The sequence below is a fragment of the Macaca nemestrina genome, chromosome 1 (genome assembly GCF_043159975.1).
Source record: "Macaca nemestrina isolate mMacNem1 chromosome 1, mMacNem.hap1, whole genome shotgun sequence".
NCBI classification, from domain to species: domain Eukaryota; kingdom Metazoa; phylum Chordata; class Mammalia; order Primates; family Cercopithecidae; genus Macaca; species Macaca nemestrina.
The window spans coordinates 68,581,503-68,604,609 of record NC_092125.1 but is presented as its reverse complement, the minus strand read 5'-3'; the positions used below and the strand labels follow the sequence as shown (position 1 = coordinate 68,604,609).

Here is a 23,107-nt window from a genome sequence, read left to right as displayed (position 1 = left end):
GTGAATCTCGTTAAGACAGAGTAGATTGGTGGTTTACCAGAGACTGGGAAGGGTAAGCAGAAGGGGAGGATGAAGAGAGGCTGATTAATGGGTACACATATACACTTAGAAGAGAGAAGACCTGCTGTTCAATAGATCAATAGGGTAACTATAGTTAACATTAATTGATTGTACATTTCAAAACAGCAAGAAAATAATTCAAATGTTCCCAGCATTTAAAAAGAGATCCCAATTACTCTGGTTATATGAATGTATCAAATTATCACATGTACCCCCAAAATATGTACATTATATATCAATTTTGAAAGTTAAAAAGTTTTCTTAATGAAAAACATAAAAATTCACTCTAAACCATTACCTGTACTTTATTTGCTGTATAATGCATTTACATGTAAATTTTGACTAACATTTCTCTTCATTCTCATCTCTTTCCCCTTCTATTTAATATGAAGTGTGTCAATGGTAGCTAACTCTACAACTGAGCTCACAGTTGTAGGATATTAACATTATGACCTAATTCCAGGAGATGTGGACACTCCCTTGAGCCCGCTGAGAGCCTGGACTTGAAGAGTTACTTAGGGAAAGACGTGCGCATGTTTTCAGCTCTATAAGAGATAGTGTGTGTCTTCCTCGAGGTGTTCAGTCTGTGGTACACCACTTGAGGACTATATCTAATAACACTTCCTTGCTTAAACTTAAACCTTGTTTGAACTCGGCAGACATGGATAGGAGCTGCTCAGTATCCTCTTCCTGAATATTCCTGCATATTAAAAGAATTCAGCCTCCCACTGGCCTTCAGAAAGCTATAATCACGATCACATTTCCCACTACTTTCTGATTGCTTTTAGTTGCTGAAAGCAGAAACACTGAAAGTTTCCCCCAAACAATTTCTATTTTCTCATATCTGATTATTCTTCAACCCTATATTCCCAAAAAATGAACAGTGGCAACCATGACCATAGTCAACCACGACTCATTTGCCAAAACTGAAACAGAATCTCTTCAGTCCCCTCTTACTTGGCCTCTCTTCAACTTCTGATAAATTGTGCACCTCCTTCTTTTTTAAACCTTCGCGAGACACTTGTTTCCTTCCTCATTAATTAATATTCCTTCTGATTCATTAATGGCCCTCTTTTTCTATTCACCTGTCAAATATTAGTGTTCTCTAAAGTTCTATCCTTCCAGTAAGATACGTCTAATGCAGGTGCTGGGCCAGCTGCAGCGGGGGCAGAGGTAACCCCACGTAGACCAGTACAACGCTGGTGTGGAAAACATCCACAGCCCAATGCCCTGCCCAGGCAGTGCTCAGGGAGCAGATCTTCCTGGAGCCTGGCCTCCACCTGAGAGGCTGATTACAGCAGCTCTAACCCTCACTAGAAACTGAAGGAGAAGGTTAAAATTAATAATCATCATCAACATCACCCTGAAGAGAGAGAAAAATAAATGGGAAGAAAATTTTACTTTGATATCTCCAGGAGAGGATTAAGGGAAATGAAAGAAAAACAAATGTCGCCCTGTTGCCATGGAGCCCCCAATGTCCTCTCAATCACAGTGAGTAGCAACGGAGCCCTGACAGACAAGCAGCCACCACTGTTTTTTTCCATCCCCGCCAGGAGAGGGTTGAACACCTTCCATGGAGTATGTGAATTTCTCTCCTTTGATTAACCACATCAATCCCATGAGAAACAACCTCTATTTATATTCTCTATTTCTGTTAACTTTGCAGCGATCCCTTTTTGGAATAATAACGTAAGATGTATGATTTCCCTTTGCTGCCTTATGCAAAATCTTGCATCAATCACTCATCTGGATATCTGGCTGCTCACACTAACACCAATCTGATGTCATTTGCCAGGCAGAGTCCCTGTGAAATTTTACTTCACCTGAACCTGCACGTGAAGTACTCATTAAGCACCTGTGCTGTCAGTGCTGCAGGAGAAAGACCCCAGAGGCAGTGGTATAGGCACTTCTCTAAAGCAGCTCTCACTCAGCTTGGGGTGTTCGGAGGGGGTCATTCCTGGACAGGGTAGAACGCTACCCAGTCCTGAGATCTTTAGAGATGAAGGATATATTGTATGTCTTCTTCCATGTAAGACAAAGAGGCATCTTTTACTCTGTCTGTGCTGCTGCCTCACACTTAACTACAACTTTTGGAGGGAAAAAATGGCCATCATGGAAGAAGAGCCCTACCATTGAGAGGTTAAAAGTGATAGAATAAAAAAATTACTGTAGCTCTGTATTAGTTCAGAAGGAAATCAGAGGCCGCAACCAGGGCGCAAAGCCCATATGCCTTCTGCAAACCTTATAACCCCCTTATGCTTATTTTATCTTTCTGAACATCATCTCAAGAAGGATTAGCCCCCAAACCTTGAAGCTGAAGATGCCCACATGCTGGAAAGAAAGGGGGTGTTTGCCATGCTATACTCCAACCATGGCAGCCTGGAGAGACGGAGACCCTGAGGAGTGGCCTGGAGATGGCAGGTCCACCAGAAGGAAAAAAGATGCAGTCAGGACCCACTGGGCTATGTGACAGCAAGGCCATCTGAGACTACGTGGCAGGGAAACAGAACATACTAGGCATCATCATTTAACACAACCAAAGCAGCATATTGGCTTCTGCCTCTATTTTTTCACCTTTGATTTATTCTGTAACCTTGGTTTTTAGTCTCCCAAAATGAACAATGTCAACCATAACCAAAGTCAACCATGACCTCCCGTTTGCTAAAAGAAAGACTCTCTTAAATCCCCTCTTACTCAGCCTCTTTTCAACCTCTGATAAATTGAGCTTTCTTCTTGCAACCTTCACAAAACCATTGGCTTCCTCCCTTGTTTATTAAAATTCCTTCTCATTCGTTTTTGACTCCTCTTTTTCAGCTCACCTCTTAAATTTTAGCATTCCCTAAAGTTCTATACTTGGCCCTCCTTTATTCTCATTCTACACATTTTTCAAGGAAGTTCTTTCACTCTTGTGGCCTCAGTTATCACATGTGTGCAACAGTTCCCACGTACCTGTCTCCGTTGTCAATCCCACTCCTGAGCTCCAGTCGCATCTAACTATATAGTTGTCCTCTGTATCCCTGGGGAATTGGTTCCCAGAACCCCTACAGATACCAAAATCCATGGATGCTCACTTTTCAATGACACTTTTGAGAATGAAAGGAACTATTATAATGATGTCAGGACAACAGATATAAAATAGGACTGCAAAATGGGATATTTGGTCACTCTGCAAATCATAAGCCTCAAATTAATTGTTTTAAGAGTGGAATAAAACAATTATAAAATTTAAATCTTCTATTTTCTTGGCTGCCTATTATACTACTTTTCAAATTTTCCAATTTGAAACACTACACTGCAACTTTGTATTCAGAAGTATTTGCCCTAATACAAAGTACTGGCTGCCTCTCAAACAACTCTCTTCCCCCAGTCCTTGCCATTGGAAAGGGAATTTCATTCCAGTGTCCAACCTCTTCCCCATAGTAACCTGAAAGAAATTCCTGGTTACAACTAATCATGGGATGATTATAATATGGGCATATGACCCAGATGATGCAGTTACAGCTACAAGGTGCATAAAGGGGGAAGCTGCTGGAAATGTTTCTTGGGAGATTTCTTCCTTCTTAAAAAGAGGTATAGGGGAATTTCCATTTCTGGCAATATAACAGACTGTCCCATCTTGAAAATCATGCCAATGGAGAACACCTAAGAAATGTTAAATGAAATATGTAAAAGCATCATTTTAAAATATATGCTTGAGCTATTTGGAAAAGTCCTTGGAGACCAAACATATACATATACAGTAAGAGCTGAAAAATGGGTGAGCGGTGGTGCTTGTCTTTACCCTGGTAAAACCTGCCAGGCTGCAAGGACCTAGGCTTTGTTTTCCACAAGCCACATGTGGGGACAGGCGGCGGTCCTGGGAGCCCATACACATAGGAGATCAGGGTGAGAGCCCACACAAATTCAGATTTCCAAAGCCCAAAATTCCCATTGCCGGTGTGTCCCCTCAGAATCCCAAGCCAGAAATGTAAGTGGCACCACGTTGGTAATAACTCCAAGCACCTGGCAGATATAAACCTAAATATTCTCTGGATGAATGTATTTCAAACACAGACACCAAAGAATTCCCAAGGACAAAGCAGCAATTAACATGGGCTCACAATCAAACATCCCAAAATATGGGTGAGAACTGACAGAAGTAAAATGGATAATCAGACTAACAAAGATTGCAGATGTAGAATTACGAGCTATAGGATATAAGATAAACATATTTATCATGTTTGAAAACATAAGTAAACTTGAAAGAATATGCAAGGAAAAGAAACTATAAGACCTCACAGATACAAAAAGGCATCAAAAAGAACTTATAAAAATAAAAAATAGGACTGATAAAAAGACATATTCAAATTTAGAAGAATTTAACCAAATATCAAATCGGTAATATGAACACACATTAAAAAGCATTATTTCAAATGGCTTTTGAATACAGAGCACTCAGTATCTACCTCGACTCTAAGAGAAAAAAAGAACTGAAATGATTCTTAAATGTCATTCAGTGATTTTTAGTCAAAATGTTGAGTATTATAATTTTGAAACTACTCATAGTGTCACCACAAATAATATGCTCATGTAGTTAGAAACTATGATCTTCATTAATAAAGAAAAAAGGCACAAGTATAAAATCAAAGTTGCTAAGAAAACACATAGTAATGTTAAATCTGAATTTAAAATCTCAGTATGAACTCACATTTTACAAAACTCATGTTTTTGTAAAAACATATTCCCCAGTCTACTCACTGGAAATTTTCAGGCCTCCAAACAATAGCACCTCTGTAGTAATGGACAGACTCGGATCTCGGCTCCCAAATATAATTCCCCAACTAAAAGGAACGAAGGCTCCTTTGAAGATTTGGCTGATTCCAATACAGGGCTAAGGAAAATATAAGATGAGCACTGGAGTATCTTTCAGTTCCAGAAACTAAGGAAACATTCAGAGTCAAATAAAGGCTCGTCAAGAGAACACAGAAGCCAGCCTGACCAAATTTGGGACAATTTTAGCATCCAAAAGGAAAATTACTACATTGAATTGTAAAATATAAAATTATTTGACACTACTATTGAAGGAGAATATTTCACTGAACTCCTTATTCTATAAAATGAAGTTTAAAGAGGAACGATTACACATTTGCCCTGGCTTTTTATGAGAAACTGTAGTCAGCTCCAGTTTATGATGGAAAAGTCTTCTTTACAGAAGAATGCCAGCTATCAAATGCAGGTATAATGATAGATTTGGAAAATCAGCATTTCAAACTCCTACTCAAAAAACTGATTCAGGCAAGTTTCATCAAAAAATGTTAAAACTATTCACTAACACTATTTTCCAGGTTTTTGGGGAACAAGATACTCAGATAGCACTGAATTAACATCCCACATATTGCTTGCTAATTGCAAAGGGATAAATGTACCTTCAGAAGAGAGAGATGGGGCGCCACCACCATATGCAGGTGATTTAACTTTGTGATGCAAACAGAGGGGGCCACCTGACATTATATGCACCCCACAGATACAACACGAAACACAGGGCATTCTATATTAAGTTATTTTTGCAAAAAAATTGTTTTATTAAATCAAGACTCTAGAGGATCTAGATCTAAGTTTCAATTTACAGAAACAGACAGGATAGAAGAACAAATTTAAGAGTAACGCAATTTAAAAAAATCAAATCCAGCGTGTGGGACATTTTAAAAGACAATAGGTCTGGACTCCTCAAAAAGTCTTATCATTTTAAAACATGGTTGAACTATTCTAGATTGAAGTAGACTAATAGACATGAAACCAAATGATGCATTTGGCTGATTCTGGGTTGACAAAAATAACTTTAAAATATATTTGGAGACAACTAGGAAAATGTGAAGATAGACTAGATATTAGGTATTAGAAAAGTACTATTTTCAAGCGTGATATGTAATTGTAGTTAGGTAGGAGAATGTTACTTGGGGGCAAAAATTAACAATTATTGGATCTACACGGTGGATCCATTGTGTTTGTTACATAATTCCTTCAAACATTCTAGATATTTAAAATTTCTCATAAGAATTGGGGAAAGTTTAAGTATGCCATATCACCTATGATTTCATAGGTGATATGATAGGTATTGTAGCTAAAAATAATTAATCACTTTAATCTATGAAGGTTTTTCTTTTGGCGGGGGGCGCGGAGTGGAGGACAGAGTCTCACTCTGTTGCCCAGGCTGCTGGAGTGCAGTGGTGCGATCATAGCTCACCGCAGCCTTGACCTCCTGGGCTCAAGTGATTCTCCCATCTCAGCCTGAGTAGCTGGCACTACAAAATCATATAATTACATGGAAATTGAATGACCTGCTTCTGAATTACTTTTGGGCAAATGATGAAATTAAGGCAAAATGAGCAAGTTCTTTCAAACCAACCAGAATAAAAATACAACATACCAGAGTCTCTGGGACACAGCTAAGGCAACGTTAAGAGGGAAAGTTATAGCACTAAATGACTACAACAAAAAGTTAGAAAGATCTCAAGTTAATAACCTAACATCAAAACTAAAAGAACTAAAGAACCAAGAACAAACCAAACCCAAAGCTAGCAGAAGACGAGAAATAACCAAAATCAGAGCTGCACTAAAGGGATTAGAGACTTGAAAGGTCAGCGAATCCAGGAATTGGTTTTTTTAAAAAAATTAATAAATAGACCACTAGCTAGACTAATAAAGAAAAGAGAGAAGATTCAAATAAACACAATAAGAAACAAGGGGGATATTACCACTGACCCCACAGAAATACAAACAACCATCAGAGAATATTATGAACATGTCAAACTAGAAAATCTAGAAGAAAGTTATCATTTCCAGGACACATACACCCTCCCAAGACAGAACCAGGAAAAGAACTGAATTCCTGAACAGACCAGTAAGAAGCTCTGAAATTGAAGCAGTAATAAATAGCTTACCAACCAAAAAAGCCCAGGACCAGATGGCTTCACAGCTAAATTCTACCAGATGTACAAAAAGGAGCTGGTACTATTCCTACTGAAACTATTCCAAAAAATTGAGGAGGAGAGATTCCTACCTAACTCATTCTATGAGGCCAGCATCATCCTGATACCAAAACCTGGCAGAGATACAAAAAAAGAAAACTTCAGGCCAATGTCCTTGCAAACATCAATGCAAAAATCCTCAACAAAACACTGGCAAACAGAATCCACCACTGCACTAAAAAGCTTATCCACCACAATCAAGTAGGCTTTATCCCTGGGACACAAGGTTGACTCAACATATGTAAATCAATAAATGTAATTTATTACAAAAACAGAACTAAAGAAAAAAACCACATGATTATCTCGATAGATGCAGAAAAAGCTTTCAATAAAATACAACATCCATTCATGGTTAAACACTCTCAATAAACTAGGTATTAAAGGAAGTAAAACTACCCGTTTGTAGATGACATGATCCATGTTGAGAAAACGCCATCATCTCAGCCCAAAAGCTTCATAAGCTGATAACTTCAGCAGAGCCGCAGGATACAGAATCAATGTGCAAAAATCACTAGCATACGTATACACCAACAACAGTCAAGCTGAGAGCCAAATCAGCAACAAACTACCATTTACAACTGCCACAAAAATAATAAAATACCTAGCAATGCAGCTAACTAGGGAAGTGAAAGATAGCTACAAGGATAACTACAACCCACCGCTCAAAGAAACCAGAGATGATACAAAACAAATGGGAAAACATTCCATGTTCATGGATGGGAAGAATCAATATTGTGAAAATGGCCATACTGCTCAAAGCAATTTACAGATTCAATGCTATTCTTATTAAACTACCATTGACATTCTTCACCAAGCTAGAAAAAACTATTTTAAAATTCATATGGAACCAAAGAAGAGCCCATATATCCAAGGCAATCTTAAGCAAACAGAACACAAAGCTGGAGGCATCATGCTACTTAACTTCAAACTACACTAAAGGGCTATAGTAACCAAAACAGCATGATACTGATACAAAAACCAACACATAGACTGATGAAACAGAACAGAGAATCCAGAAATAAGGCCACACACATACAACTATATGAACTTCAACAAACCTGGCGAAAACAAGCAATGGGGAAATAATTCCCTATTCAATAAATGGTGCTGGGATAACTGGCTAGCCATATGCAGAAGACTAAAACTGGACCCCTTCCTTATAGCACATACAAAAATTAACCCAAGATAGATTAAAGACAGAAATGTAAAACCCAAAACTATAAAAACCCTGGAAGACAATCTAGGCAATACCATTTGGGACACAAGCATGGGCAAAGACTTCATGACGAAGATGCCAAAAGCAATTGCAACAAAAGCAAAATTGACAAATGGGATCTAATTAAAGAGCTTCTGCACAGCAAAACAAACTATCAACAGAGTAAACAGACAATCTACAAAATGGGAGAAAATTTTTGCACACTAGGCATCTGACAAAGGTCTAATATCTAGCATCTCAAAGAACTTAAGCAAATTTACAAGAAAAAAATAAACAATTTCATTAAGTAATAGGCAAAGGACATAAAGTCTTTTCAAAAGAAGACATACATGTGGCCAACAATCATGTGAAAAAAAAGCTCAGCATCACTGATCATTAGAGAAATGCAAATCAAAACCACGATGAGATCCCATCTCATGCCAGTCAGAATGGCTGTTACTAAAAAGTCCAAAAATAACAGATGCTGGCCAGATTGTGGAGAAACAGGGACACTTATACACTGTTGGTAAGAGTGTAAATTAGTTCAACCATTATAGAAGACAGTGTGGCAATTCCTGAAAGACCTAAAGACAGAAATACCATTTGACCCAGCAATCCCATTACTGGGTATATACTGAGAGGAATATAAATAGTGTTATTATAAAGACGCACTCATGTGTATGTTCATTGCAACACTATTCACAATAGCAAAAACATGGAATCAACCTAAATGCCCATCAACAATGCCCAGCCTGGATAAAGAAAATGTGGTACATATACACCATGGAATACTATGCAGCCATAAAATAGAACAATATAATGTCCTTTGCAGGGACATGGTTGGAGCTGGAGGCATAGAAGAGAACAACATGCACTGGGGCCTATCATGGGGTGGACGGTGGGAGGAGGGAGAAGATCAGGAAAAATAACTAATGGGTACTCAGCTTAATAGCTGGGTGATGAAATATCTGTACCAAAAAAAAAATAAACCATGGCACAAATTTCCTATGTAATAAACCTGCACATGTACCCCTGAACTTAGAGTTAAAAAGAAAGAAAGAAAGAAAGAAAAACCTAAAGACTCTACCAAAAAAACTATTTGAATTGATAAACAAATTCAGTAAAGCTGCAGGGTACAATTAGACAAAAATCAGTATCATTTCTATACACAAACAGTGAACTAAAGAAATCAAGAAGGCAATTCCACTTCCAATAGCTACAAAAAAGTAAAATAACTAGGAGTAAATTTAACTAAGGCAGTGAAAACCTTCACAAGGAAAACTGCAAAACACTGATGAAAGAAATACAAACATTGAAGAGGATACAAACAAATGGAAAAACATCCCATGCTCATGGATTGAAAGAATATTGTTAAAATGACAATACTACTCAAAGCAATTTATAGATTTAATACAATTCCTATCAAAATACCAGTAACATTCTTCACAAAAATAGAAAAAAAAAAACCTCTAAAATTAGTGTGGAACCACAAAAGATCCTGAGTAGCCAAAGCAATTCTGAGCAAAAAGAACAAAGCTGGAGTCAGAACACTGCCAGACCTCAAAATATACTACAAAACTGTAGTAACCAAAACAACATGGTACTTGCATAGAAACAGGCACATAGATCAATATAAAAGAATAGAGAACCCAGAAATTAATCCACTATCTAAGCCAACTGATTTTTGACAAAGCTGCCAAAAACACTCATTAAGGAAAGGACAGTCTGTTCAACAAATGGTACTGAGAAAACTGGATACCCAAATGCAGAAGAATTGAACCAGACCCCCACCTCTCACCCTCAAAATGTAATACCAGGCCAATGTGGTGAAACCCCATCTCTACCAAAAATATAAAAATTAACCAGGTGTGGTGGCAGGCACCTGTAATTCTAGCTACTGAGGAGGCTGAGGCAAGAGAATCACTTGAAACCAAGAGACGGAGGTTGCAATAAGCCAAGGTCACACCACTGCACTCCAGCCTGGGCGACGGGACGAGACTCTGTCTCAAAAAAAAAAAAAAAAACAGAAAATGTGGTATTTTTACACCATGGAATACCATGCCACCATAAAAAAGAATGAAATTTTATCATTTGAGGCAACAAAGATGGAACTGGGGGACATTCTGTTAAGTGAAATAAGCTAGAAACAAAAAGTTAACGCCACATGTTCTCACTCATAGGTGGAAGCTAATAAATGTTCATACAGAAGTGAAAAAAACCAAAGAGAAAATACTAGAAGCTGGAAAGGGAGGGATAGGGAGAGATTTGTTAAAAGATACAAAACTACAGTAGGTAGAAGGAATAAGTTGTAGTGTTCTATAGCACTGTAGGATGACTAGCGTTAATTATATATTACACAGTTTCAAATAGCTAGAAGGAAAATACTGAATGTTCCCAACACAAAGAAATGATAAATGCTTGTGATGATGGATATGCTAATTACCCTGATCTGATCACCATACATTGTATGTACCAAAACATCACCATGTACCCCATGAGTATGTACAGTTATTATTTGTCAATTTAAAAAAAAATATTTTGGATGGTTTATATTTTATCAGTCTATGATGCAAATGTCCATAATAACCAAAGATTTTTTTAACTTTAAAAGTTTTAGAAGAAAATAGAGAATTACCTAATTATTTTTATTTATATTTTTGAAATAATTATTTTTGAAAGACCCAAAAAAGTAAAAATGATAAATAAAAATGTCTAAATGCAACTGCATTAAAATAAAGCCTGTTCATCAAAAGACAACATACAAACATTAGAAGTCAAACCACAAACCAAAAGATGTCAATATTTGCAACTACACATATGACTTTTTTCAAATAATATAGAATAAATTTTATGAATCCATAAGAAAAAGACAGAAATCCCATTAGAAAAATGGGCAAAAGTTATCAACAGTTATTCATTAGAAATGATATACCAGGCCAGGCACAGGGGCTCATAGATGTAAGCTTAGGAATTTGGGAGGCTGAGGTGGGTGGATCACTTGAGGTCAGGAGATCAAGACCAGCCTGGCCAACATGGTGAAACCCTGTCTGTACTAAAAATACAAAAATTAGCTGAGTATGGTGGTGCACGCCTGTAATCTCAGCTACTTGGAAGGCTGAGGTATAAGAATTGCTTCAACTCAAGAGGTGGAAGTTGCAGTGAGTTGAGATCACCCATACTCCAGCCTAGGTGACAGAGTGGGACTATCTCAAAAATAAATAAGAAATAATATAATAAAATCCTTTAAGCCTATGAAAAGATGCTCAAATTTATTAGTAACCAAGGAAAGGCAAATTAAAACCATGAGATAAAATTCACAACCACCAGATTTTCAAAATTAAAAGATATGTGAATTAATTTCCAGGTTCTCTATTCTTTTATATTGATCTACATGCCTGTTTTTATGCCAGTACCATGATGTTTTGGTTACTACAGCTTTGTAGTATATTTTGAGGTGTGGCAGTGTTCTGACTCCAGCTTTGTTTTTTTTTTTTTTGCTCAGAATTGCTTTGGCTATTCCGGTTCTTTTCTGGTTCCACACAAATTTTAGTTTGTTTTTTTTTTTTTCTGTGAAGAATGTCACTGATAGGGATTGTATTAAATCTATAAATTGCTTTGAGTAGTATCAAGTGTTGGTGAGAATTTCAAGCAAGGGAAACCCTCATACACTGCCAAGAAGAGCATAAATTGGTTTAGCCAATTTAAAAAATAATTTATGTTATAAATCTGAACATATATACTACCCATGATACTTATTTCTAGATATAGATATATAGACATACATATATTCGAGCAATGTTTGACAAACTCTGGATAGTGACTCATCCAATTCAGGGATTTTAAAATAGAATATTTTAAAATAGAATAATATGGAACAGAAAATATCAGCCAGTATACATTGCAGGTGGTTCAAGGTAAAGTATGACTTTGTGAGAGTTTACACACAGACACAGACATGCATATACTCATGCACACACCTGTAATACAAAATGTATTTCTTACTGTGGGTAATGTGCCAAAGAGATTGAAAGTTATAGCCCTACAGGGAAACCCTTACACGTGAGCTCCAAGAGACACAGAAATGGCATTATATGGAACAGCAAAACCCTGTTAAAAAACTCAAATGTCCTTCTATATGTAGAATGGACAAATAACTTCTTGTATATGGATACACTGGAATGCTATACAGCAGTGAAAATAAGTGGTACCTAGTTACATGTTAACATGAATATTTCTCAAAAACATGTTAAACAAGAAAATCAAGTCATAGAACATACATACCAAGTATGAATCTATTCATATGAAGAGGTGTTAACATATGCAATTTTAACTGTGGTAAAAGTACGACGAAAAAAAAGAAAAGGATAAATACAATATTCAGGTTACCTTTTCAGAAAGGGTGACAGAGGCTGATGGGATTAGGAGCACAAGGGCTTCTAAGATTCTGGTTAGTTTAAGCTGAATGGTAGACATACAAAAGGTGTGTTGGTGCCATCAGAGTCACATAATTTACTACCCCTAGTGCTGAACTTAGGTATCATTGTTATATGGAATAACTTTTCCTTATTGTTTAAGCGCCATTTTGAATTGTGTCTTCCATTACTTGTAGTTTAAAAACCCTCACGCTGAAACAGTCCCTTAGTTTGTATCCCGTACAACTGGGATCTGACTTAGTATAAGCTATCATTTAATCATATTCTGTTTGTCTAATTGTATCATTAAAACCTTACAATATTAAGCAACCCCAAACTATAAAAAATTTTGTTTTGAAGAAAGAGACTATCATTAAAATAGCTTAGCATTTTTTCCATCTTAAAGGTTTCTTCCTTGGAAACATCCTGATTAAGTACGTGTGATACCAAGAACAATCAAGATTTGTTTAGGAAGATCTATGAAATGTTAAACAGATAAGGAGGGAGTCGGGCTTGTACTCTTGCCCTCAGCAGGAAACAGCTTAATCTGCCTGAGGATCACACAGTTATTGGAGCTACAGGCTGGAGGTCAGAGTACAGGCAGAAGTCAGTCACTGCGGGAGTCCTCAAAAAAAGAGAGAACAAGGAAGTGAAGAGATTTTATTCAGAAACGGGCATGGGCTCTGCTGTTTTGGCCAGAGGAATAAAGAAGAGTGGTTTCTCCACAGACAAATCCTATACAGGAGACTAGCCCTGCGGAGGAAATAAGACTTCCATGCCACCTCCCTGGCAGACACACAGGAAAGGGTAGATAAGAAAAGGGGATCTACAGAGGGAAATACACACACACCCTTTATTCTATCCCCCAGACACTTTACAAGGTATACCCTCAATGTGCGGCACTTTCTAATATCCTCCTATTATTCCACAAAGTTAAGTCTCCCTGTTTTACAGATGAGGGTGCTGGAGCTCAGAGGTTAAGTAAACTGCCAAGGTTACCCATCAGTCATTGGTGAAGCTGAAACTCAAACCTACAACTGTGTGATCCTCAAACTCATTCTTTTTTGAGACAGAGTCATGCTTTGTCACCCAGGCTGGAGTGTGGTGGCATGACCTTGGCTTACTGCAAACTCCGCCTCCCAGATTCAAGTGATTCTCCTGCCTCAGTTTCTCGAGTAGCTGGGATTACAGGTGTCTCTCACCACACCTGGCTAATTTTTGTACTTTTAGTAGAGACATGATTTCACCATCTTGGCCAGGCTGGTCTCAAACTCCTGACCTCAAGTGATCTGCCCGCTTCAGCCTCCCAAAGTGCTTGGATTACAGGCATGAGCCACCACAACCAGCCTCGTGTTCTTTTATACCCTATGCACAAAGAACAAGGAAGACTGTGGAACAACTCAATCTTGGAGCATTCCCTCTTAGAATGAACTCAAAGCTGCCCCCAGCAACTCCTGCTGTCTACTGCTAAACGCAATGCTAGCTATCTGTGAAGATGTGGACCCAGCTAAGCTCAGTAGGATCCCATTACAGAGGAGAATGCCACCATTCTTGGTTCCCAGATTATAAGCACAGCTCTCACTTCCGTCAATCATGTCAACCACATCAACCACTTCTCACGTGCATAATCTTGGCCACAAGAGGAGTAGGTTAAAAAATAATAATAAAGAGGGTTTGCTCTAGGCAGCTGCACCCCTCCTCACCCCCACTCCAGCTCCACTCTGATGCTAACTGACTACTGGGGCTCATCCCACTGTTAGTGATTCCCACAATTACCTAACGTCCAACCAGAGACAGCCTCCAGGAGGGGGATGCTGCTGTAGATGGCATGCATGTACATCAGGTGAGCCATCAGCTCGGCCAGCCACCACCAGCAAAGAAGGCGGCCCAGCCCCAGGGCCAGGACACACAGGTTGCCCTTCAGGGATTCATGCTCCTGCTGCTGCATCTAAAGTGGAAACAAAAGAGGTCATTAGATGGTGATTGATTTCTAAAACAGTCCCCTCGATAAGATTTTTCATAAACTTCCCACAAACATTATTGCTATGCCGGCTGACAGAGGGTTGGTTTGGCTTGTCTTGGGAACACTCAACATTCTTGGGTGGAAGAATCATATCTGAGCTTGAACACTGTCTCAAAATAAGAATGGGGGATGGGGGTCAACAAGCTAGCCTAGTGCCAAGAACCAAAGCCACGTTCTGCACTGATCCCTCCACTCCAGCATCAGCCCTGGGAAAACCCAAGTGGAAGGGCAGCACACGGTGTATTTTCCCCACTGGGAATTTGGAGTTTCTTTAGGCTACAGGCGCCACCCTGCCTGAATTCTTCCATCACCTACTCATGTCTGAGGCTGGTAAAAGCAGGGCCCACTCAAAAAGAGACACAGGACTGGTAGAAGAGACAGAGAAAAAGACAGGGGCTGAGAGCAAGGGAAAATGATGTGTGGGAGTGTCATTTCACCCTAAGTTGTTTTCGAAACATGGCAGACAATATGTGGAACAAGTCTCTTGCCTAGTAGGCAGCAGAGCATAACAGTTAAGAATACAGACTTTAGAAAACATACAATAAGGTGGGTCACGGTGGCTCACACCTGTAATCCCAGGATTTTGGGAGGCCCACGTGGGCAGATCACCTGAGGTCAGGAGTTCGAGACCAGCCTGGCCAATATGGTGAAACCCCATCTCTACTAAAAATACAAAAATTAGCCAGGCGTGGTGTGACACATGCCTGTAATCCCAGCTACTCAGGAGGCTGAGGCAGGAGAATTGCTTGAACCCGGGAGACAGAGGTTGCAGTGAGCCAAGATCACACCACTGCACTCTAGCCTGGGCGACATAGCGAGACTCCGTCTAAAAAACAAAACAAAGAAAAAGTAAAATAAATCACTTTGGGTAGTTTTGTCATCAAAACAATATTGAGTCTTTCACTCCATAAACTCGGGCTGTTTTTCCATTTATCAGGTCTTCTTTAAATTTCTTTCAGCAATGTGTGTAGTGTCCAGTGTACAAGTCTTATACCTCTTTGATTAAAGTTATTCCTGAATATTTTGTTCTTTTTGATGTTATTAGAAAAGGAATTTTCTTCTTTAAAAAATGGACTTTAGAGTCAGAGGATCAAGATCAAATTCTACCACAAACTACGCAGCCGTGTGATCCTGAGCAAATTACTTAACCTTTCAGAGTCTGGGCTTCCTCAAACATAAAGTAAAAAACATTGTTGTGATGATTAAATATGATGAAGTATGTGAAGTACTAAGTACAGTGACTGGCATACAAGAAGCCCTGGATACTTGGTAGTTAGTATCTATCATTAACCATTTCCATGTATGTCTTCCCATCCTTCCCATGTGATGTCCCAGACAACCAGCTACAGGGCAGCATTAGGAGACAGCTCAGAGCCAAACACCAAAGGCAAGAGAGGAATGTCACAGATACAAATAGAAGCTACTGAGGGCATACTCAATACATGTGGACAACACAGACGAAAAATTTTAAAGCCTGGTTCTGTGGTCTCACCTCACTGCCTGTTGTTTAGAGATGCATAATAACTTAAAACACATAGATTCTAGAATTCATAAACATGCTGGAAAATGTGAAGTGAATTCCATTTCATTCAGCCTTATACCACTAAACAAATATAAATACAGAAAAACTAGAGAGAGCAGTAAGTTTTCTGGATCTCACAATGACAAGATTTTATTAGACTGAAAGCTCCCTTGAAATGTAGAGGACAGACTAATGTTAAATGTCGAAGCTGCATCTGCACACATTAGCCGGTGGAGGAAATGAGCTTGCTTTAGCATTTGACTACCAGGGCTCATGACACAAAGGCCCATTCCGTGAGGTAGCTCCTTAGCTTCTCTCTCCTCTACCATCAGGATGCAGTGGGTCCCACTGCAGCCAGGAGAGTGGCAGGCACTGCCCCCAGTGGGGAAGAGAGAGTTACACAGCAGGGGATTTATTTTTATTCCATTTTCTAACACTTCCAGTGTTAGAAACTTCCAGTCTCTCAAACTGTCCTCCCGCAACAAGAAGCCAGGCTAAGAAATTTTGGTCGGCTCATTGGCATTACAATCTTCTGCACAAACAGCTTTCTCCCTTTTGCCATCTGCTTGGTTAACTATGCCCAGGAAAGCTTGTTGGTTTAACTTTTAAAATGTAAATTAGGCTGGGTATGGTGGTGGCTCACATCTATAATCCCAGTACTTTGGGAGGCGGAGGCAGGTGGATCACCTGAGGTCAGGAGTTCGAGACCAGCCTGGCTGACATGGTGAAACCCCATCTCTATTAAAAATACAAAAATTAGCTGAATGTGGTGGCACACACCTGTAATCCCAGCTATCCAAGAGGCTGAGGCAGGAGAATCATTTTAACCCGGGAGGCAGAGATTGCAATGAGCCTAGACTATACCACTGCACTCCACCCTAGGTGACAGAGAGAGACTCTGTCTCAGAAAAAAAAAAAAAAGGAAAAAATTGGCAAAACTAACAGGAATTTCCCTTTTGCCTTTTGTTTCCCTCAGTTCACTTCAGGAAGACATTTTATGCAGTCATACCAATCTGCATTGTTAAGAAACAACAGTAACTGCTTTGGAGAATCCATCTGGTTAGTATTGACAGGAAGCAGAACTTGAGTTCTCCAAGAAGGAAGACTGGGTATCCTTGGGTATTTGCAGACTTGTATTGATCAGACCTAACTGCAATTAAAGATGCACTAGTGACCCCAGGCAGACCCCTTTCTGGGCATAAACTGAGGATGGTTTTCACTTGAATCCTTACCCCAAGCATGCATGCTCTGAGAGACCCTACAAAGTCTATGGCAGCAGATCTGTTACAAGCCAGTCAATCACTAAATCCTCAGTGTGGAAACATCGACCTGCCAGATCATTCACGTTTGTGTTAATAAACAAGAAGTTAAAAGGAAATAACCCAAATGTCCAACACTAGGGTGTTGGTTAAGTGCATGTGTGTACCTCAATATTATATAGTCATGAAAACTACTTTTATTCAATGTGCATAAAATAATCCAAGGCAGGAAAGATATACACCAAATGTCAACAGTGGTCATCTTTGGATGGTGAGAGTTTAGTTATTTTTTGACAATTAATTTTTTTTTTTTTAAGACACAGCTTCACTCTGTCACCCAGGCTGGAGTGCAGTGGCACAATCTCAGCTCACCCCAACCTCTGCCTCCCAGGTTCAAGCGATTCCTGTGCCTTAGCCTCCCAAGTAGCTGGGATTACAGGCACGTACCACCACCACACCTGGCTATTTTTTGTATTTGTAGTAGAGACAGGGTTTCTCCACACTGGCCAGGCTGGTCTCAAACTCCTGACCTCCAGCGATCCACCCACCTTGGCCTCCCAAAGCGCTGGGATTACAAGTGTGAGCAACCGCACCCGGCCAAATTGGTTCTTTTTTAAATCAGAGAAAAAGTAATGTGACCTTACAATATTGTGAATATTTGGACCCTCTCTGTTAGTGAGGCCAATGTCCTCAAGACCCCTCTATTTCTTCATCCTGTTTCTCCAAATGCCTGGCATCAGAACTTCTGCCAGGAAGCCCAGCATCCTCTATGAGTGAGTATTCTTCTCCGTGTTTTATGCTAGACTAATTTTTATTTCTCCTTTCCTTCTCCCTTCACTCTCAGGTTTTTTGTTTTTTTGTTTTTTGTAGCTATGTACTGAGTTCTTCTTTGTTCATTCTCAACCCTTTTCCAGCTCTCCAAAGCAAATTCATTTTGACCTAATAACCACTAGCAAAAGAAGAAATGATTACAAACACACTGCTCTGGTCTGCATGTTTGTGTCCCCCTAAAATTCATATGTTGAAATCCTAACCCCCAAGGAGATGGTACTAGGATGTGGGGCCTTTGAGAAGTGATTAGGTCATGAGAGTAAAGCCTTCATGATTAGGATTAGTGCTCTCATCAAGGAAACCTCAGAGAGTTAGCTAGTTCCTTCTACCATGTGAAGACAGTGAGAAGGTGCCAATCTATGAACAAGGAAGCAGGCCCTCACCAGACACGGAATCTGCCAGCTCATTGATCATGGAATTCCCAGCCTCTAGAACTGTAAGCAATACATTTATGTTGTTTATAAGCCAACCAGTTTATAGTATTTTGTTACAGCAGCCCAAATGGACTACGGCCGAAAATCAGTACCAAGAGTGGGAGTGCTGCTTTAACAAACACCCAAAAATATGCAATTAGTTTGGAAGGGGTAATGGATAGAGGCTGGAAGAGTTTGGAGGTGCATGCTTTAAGAAGTCTACATTGCTGTAAATGGATCTTTAAGGGAAATTTTGGCAAGGGCTCAGAAGGAAAGGAGAAGAGCTGTAGAGAAAGCCTCAATATTCTTAGAGAAGAGCTAAGCAGTAGTGAACAGAATGTTGGTGGAAATATGCATGGTAAAGGCCATCTGATGATTTCTTAGACAAGAGAAATATGGTATTGAAAACTGAAAGAAAAGCAATCCTGTTATGAACCAGCAAAGAAGTTGGCTGAATTGTGTTCATATCCTAGTGTTTCGTGGAAGGCAGAATTTGTGAGTAATGAAATTGGATATTTAGCTAAAGCCATTTCTAAGCAAAGTGTTGAAGGTGCAGCTTGGCTCCTCTTGACTGTTTATAGTAAAATAGTAGAGGAGAAAAGTGATTTAAAGACAAAATTGTTAATCAAAAGGGAAGCGGAACTTAAAGATCTGGAAAACTCTCAGCTTTTCCATACTATAAAGAATGAGAAAGCCTCTTCAGGAGAGAACATTGAGAATGTGGCCAAACAACCACCTGATAAGGTTAGTCAGCTGTTTAAACAGAAGCCAGGACCTCCTGTCCAAGACAATGGAAGAGTGATTCCAAAGGGAATTCAGTCATGAAAACTATTTTTGTTCAATGTGCATAAAATAATGAAAGGCTGGAAAGATATACACCAAATGCCAACAATGGTAATCTTTGGATGGTGAGATTTTAGTTATGTTTTACAATTAAAATTGGTTCTTTTCAGTCAGAGAAAAAGTAATGTAACATTATAATATTGTGAATATTTTGACCCTCTTTGCTGCCACCATCATCACAGGCCAGAGTGCAAAGGCCTGGGGGACAGAGCAATTGCAGATGCAAAGGAGGGGATGTCACTGCCCAGTCCTGCCTCACACTGTGGGCTCTGCTCCCCACTCCCCATCACCAAACTCCTTGGCTGCCCCAAGAGTGGCTTCTGTGGGCCCCAGTGCAGTGTAGTTGGCACTGCAACCAGCGAAGCTGTAAGCGGGTGTGGCTGCCTCCACCTAGATTTCTAACAATGCCTACAGAGCCATGGGGCCCAGACAAATAACTGCACAAAGGCAGGGTCCAGCAGAGCCATGCAGGTGGCACTGCTCTCATGACCCCAGACCAGTAGAGCCACCAGCTCAAGATTCTGGCCTGGGCGATTGGCAGGAGGCGCAAAGCCCCCATGAAGGCAGAGCCACAACCCCCCTCCCTGCCACCATGTGTCCAGAAGGCACCCCAGTGTGTCTAGAAGGTGAAACCTCCACCCTCGTGGGCCTGGAGGGCAGAGTAATGAGCCAAAAATGATGATTCCTGAGCCTTAAGGTTTTGGACTTCCTCGGGAGCTTTTACTCCTTTCTTCTTTCTGATTTCTACCTTTTGGAATTGGAGTGTCCATCCTATGCCTGTCTCACCATTGTATTTGGGTGCACAGAGCTTGATTTCACAGGCTCATAGCTGAAGGGGAATTTGCATTAGGATGAATCATACCTTGAGTATTACACACATCTGACTTAGATGATATTTAAAGGAGACTTTGGATTTCAGACACTTGAGCTGGTGCTGGAACAAGTTAATACTATTGGGGCTATCAGGATGGAATGAGTATATTTTGCGTGTAAGGAGGATATTAATTTTCAGGTGGCAGGGGCAGAATGTTATAAATTGAATGTTTACATCCCTCCAAAAATTCCTATGTTGAAATCCTAACACCCAAGGTAATGGTACTAGGAGATGGGGTCTTTAGGAAGTAATTAGGTCATGAGGGCATTCTTCATGGTTGGGAATAGTGCCCTTACAAAAGAGATGCTGAAGAGTTAGACCCCTTCCACCACAAAAGCACACAGTGACAGATACCAGCCTGTGAACCAGGAAGCAGGCCCTTACCAGACATCAAATCTGCCAGTGTCTTGATTTTGGACTTCCCAGCCTCTAGAACTGTCAGAAATAAATGTTTGATGCTTAGAAGCCATCCAGTTTATGATATTTTGTTATAGCAGTCTGAATGGACTAAGACATATACTATCCATTAGTCTGTAGAGGCTAGAGGAGTTCACACCAAGGTTAAGACATGTAGAGGCAGCAAAATCACTGTAGACCAATGGACAGGTCTTTCCTGGCACCCAGACTCTTTTCTTTATGACACAGGCTGTCACTCTATTGCCTAAGCTGGAATACAATGATGTGACCCTACCTCATGGTAGCCTTGATCTCCTGGGCTCAAGCGATCCTCCTGCCTCAGCCTCCCCAGTAGCTGGGACTACAGGCATGTACCACCATGCCCAGCTGATTTTTTTATTTTTTGTAGAGCTGAGTTTCACCATGTTGCCCAGGCTGGTCTCAAACTCCTGGCCTCAAGTGATCCTCCTACCTCAGCCTCCCAAAGCACTGGGATTACAGATATAAATCAGTGTGCCCAACCTGCCCAAACTCTTGGAGAGAAGCAAGTCTTCTAGCTGAACGCAATAATGGCCTCAAAAGCAGTGTTGACAGCAGATAATCTTCACCCACAGCCATATTTCTACAGTTTCTAAATAAGCAACTGTGCATATGGCCCACAGGCTGTTCAGCATAACCTACCCCAAGCTCAGGTCCCCTGAAGGCCAGGACTGCACCTCAGGCTTCCAAGCAGTGTTGGGTATGGAGCCCCATCCCAAGGAGTGGAGAGATAGCAGCTGGACTGGAAGGGAGCCAACAGGCCAGAACCAACAGCCCCCATGACAATCAAGAAAATACCACTAACACCCAATCACCTCTCAGTTCCAGGCAATCACGTTTCGAGGTCAATTCAAAGGCTTCCTTTCCCTCCTCAAACTACATAGTTTCTAAAATGACACAAATATCTTAATTAAGAAAAATCATGAGGTACATTTTGTCAGATGTTGCCTTCCTAATAATGACTTCCCTAGTTTCCACAAGCTAAAACTTCCCTACCAGGTTTAATAAGGCATAATTACATGTCACTACAGGACCAAAAGGGCTAGACCTTTCTCTGCAACACTCCCTTTCTGGTGCTAACTGCCTCCTTGCTCTGAGCAACAGAAATGTTTATTAATTGCACAAATAAGCCAGGCATGGTGGCTCATGCCTGTAATCGCAGCACTTTGGGAGGCCAAGGCAGGCGGATCACTTGAGGTCAGGAGTTCAAGACCAGCTTGGCCAACATGGTCAAACCCTGTCTCTACTAAAAATACAAAAATTAGCCATGTGTGGTAGCATGTGCCTGCAATCCCAGCTACTCAGGAGGCTGAGGCAGGAGAATCGCTTGAACCTGGGAGGTAGAGGTTGCAGTGAGCTGAGATTGAGTCACTGCACTCTAGCCTGAGCAACAGAGCGAGACTCCATCTAAATTAAAAAAAAAAAAATTGTACAAATAAACATAGCAAAAGAAAAACAATCCAACTTTCTATTTGCTTTCACCTGAAAAAAAAATAAAAAAATAAAAAAAGGTTTTTCATGATTCTTTAGACTCATATCATTATTACAGTCTATTTACATGTGCAATCTAATTGACTGTCTTTTGTTTAAAAAATCCGGCCAGGCATGGTGGCTCATGCCTGTAATCCCAGCACTTTGGGAGGCCAAGGAGGGCGATCACAAGGTCAGAAGATCGAGACCATCCTGGCTAACACAGTGAAACCTCGTCTCTACTAAAAAATAAAAAAAAATTAGCCGGGCCTGGTGGCAGGCACCTACAGTCCCAGCTACTCAAGAGACTGAGGCAGGAGAATGGCGTAAACCCAGGAGTTGGAGGTTGCAGTGAGCTGAGGTTGCGGCACTGCACTCCATCCTGGTCCACACAGTGAGACTCCATCTCAAAAAAAAAAAAAAAAAAAAAAGTCCAAAATTTGTCCCTTTTCGACCCAGCAGGAAGAACAGACAGCCCATATACAGCCCATCTAATGTGCAGGGCAGCTCTCTTGCCTGCATGCAAAGTACTTCATTTGAGACATTTCAAACCTAGGGGACTGCCAACCTTAAGACCACTGGAAACTGCTACCATGGAAATTGAGAAGTTCAAGCATCACTAAAAAATACACATTAACTCATCTGCAAAGTGCATTTCAAAATGCATTATATTTTAAAACCTCATTTCATGCAAATTGCATAAAAAGGAATAGCGACGCCTTTCTCTCTCTTCCAAATATATTCTGATGATTAAAGATGACAG

General features: G+C 40.1%; 1 protein-coding gene across 10 annotated transcripts in view; it reads right to left on the bottom strand.

The window, feature by feature from the left end:
• The window catches only part of LOC105484918 (hedgehog acyltransferase), a 348,464-nt gene that overhangs the window by 239,372 nt on the left and 85,985 nt on the right, over positions 1-23,107 (bottom strand). For all 10 annotated transcript variants that reach the window (XM_011747037.3, XM_011747042.3, XM_011747032.3 and 7 more), the window contains one exon: positions 14,451-14,622. In XM_011747037.3, coding sequence (XP_011745339.1) covers positions 14,451-14,622 — 172 coding nt within the window. The remainder of the gene's footprint in view (positions 1-14,450; positions 14,623-23,107) is intronic.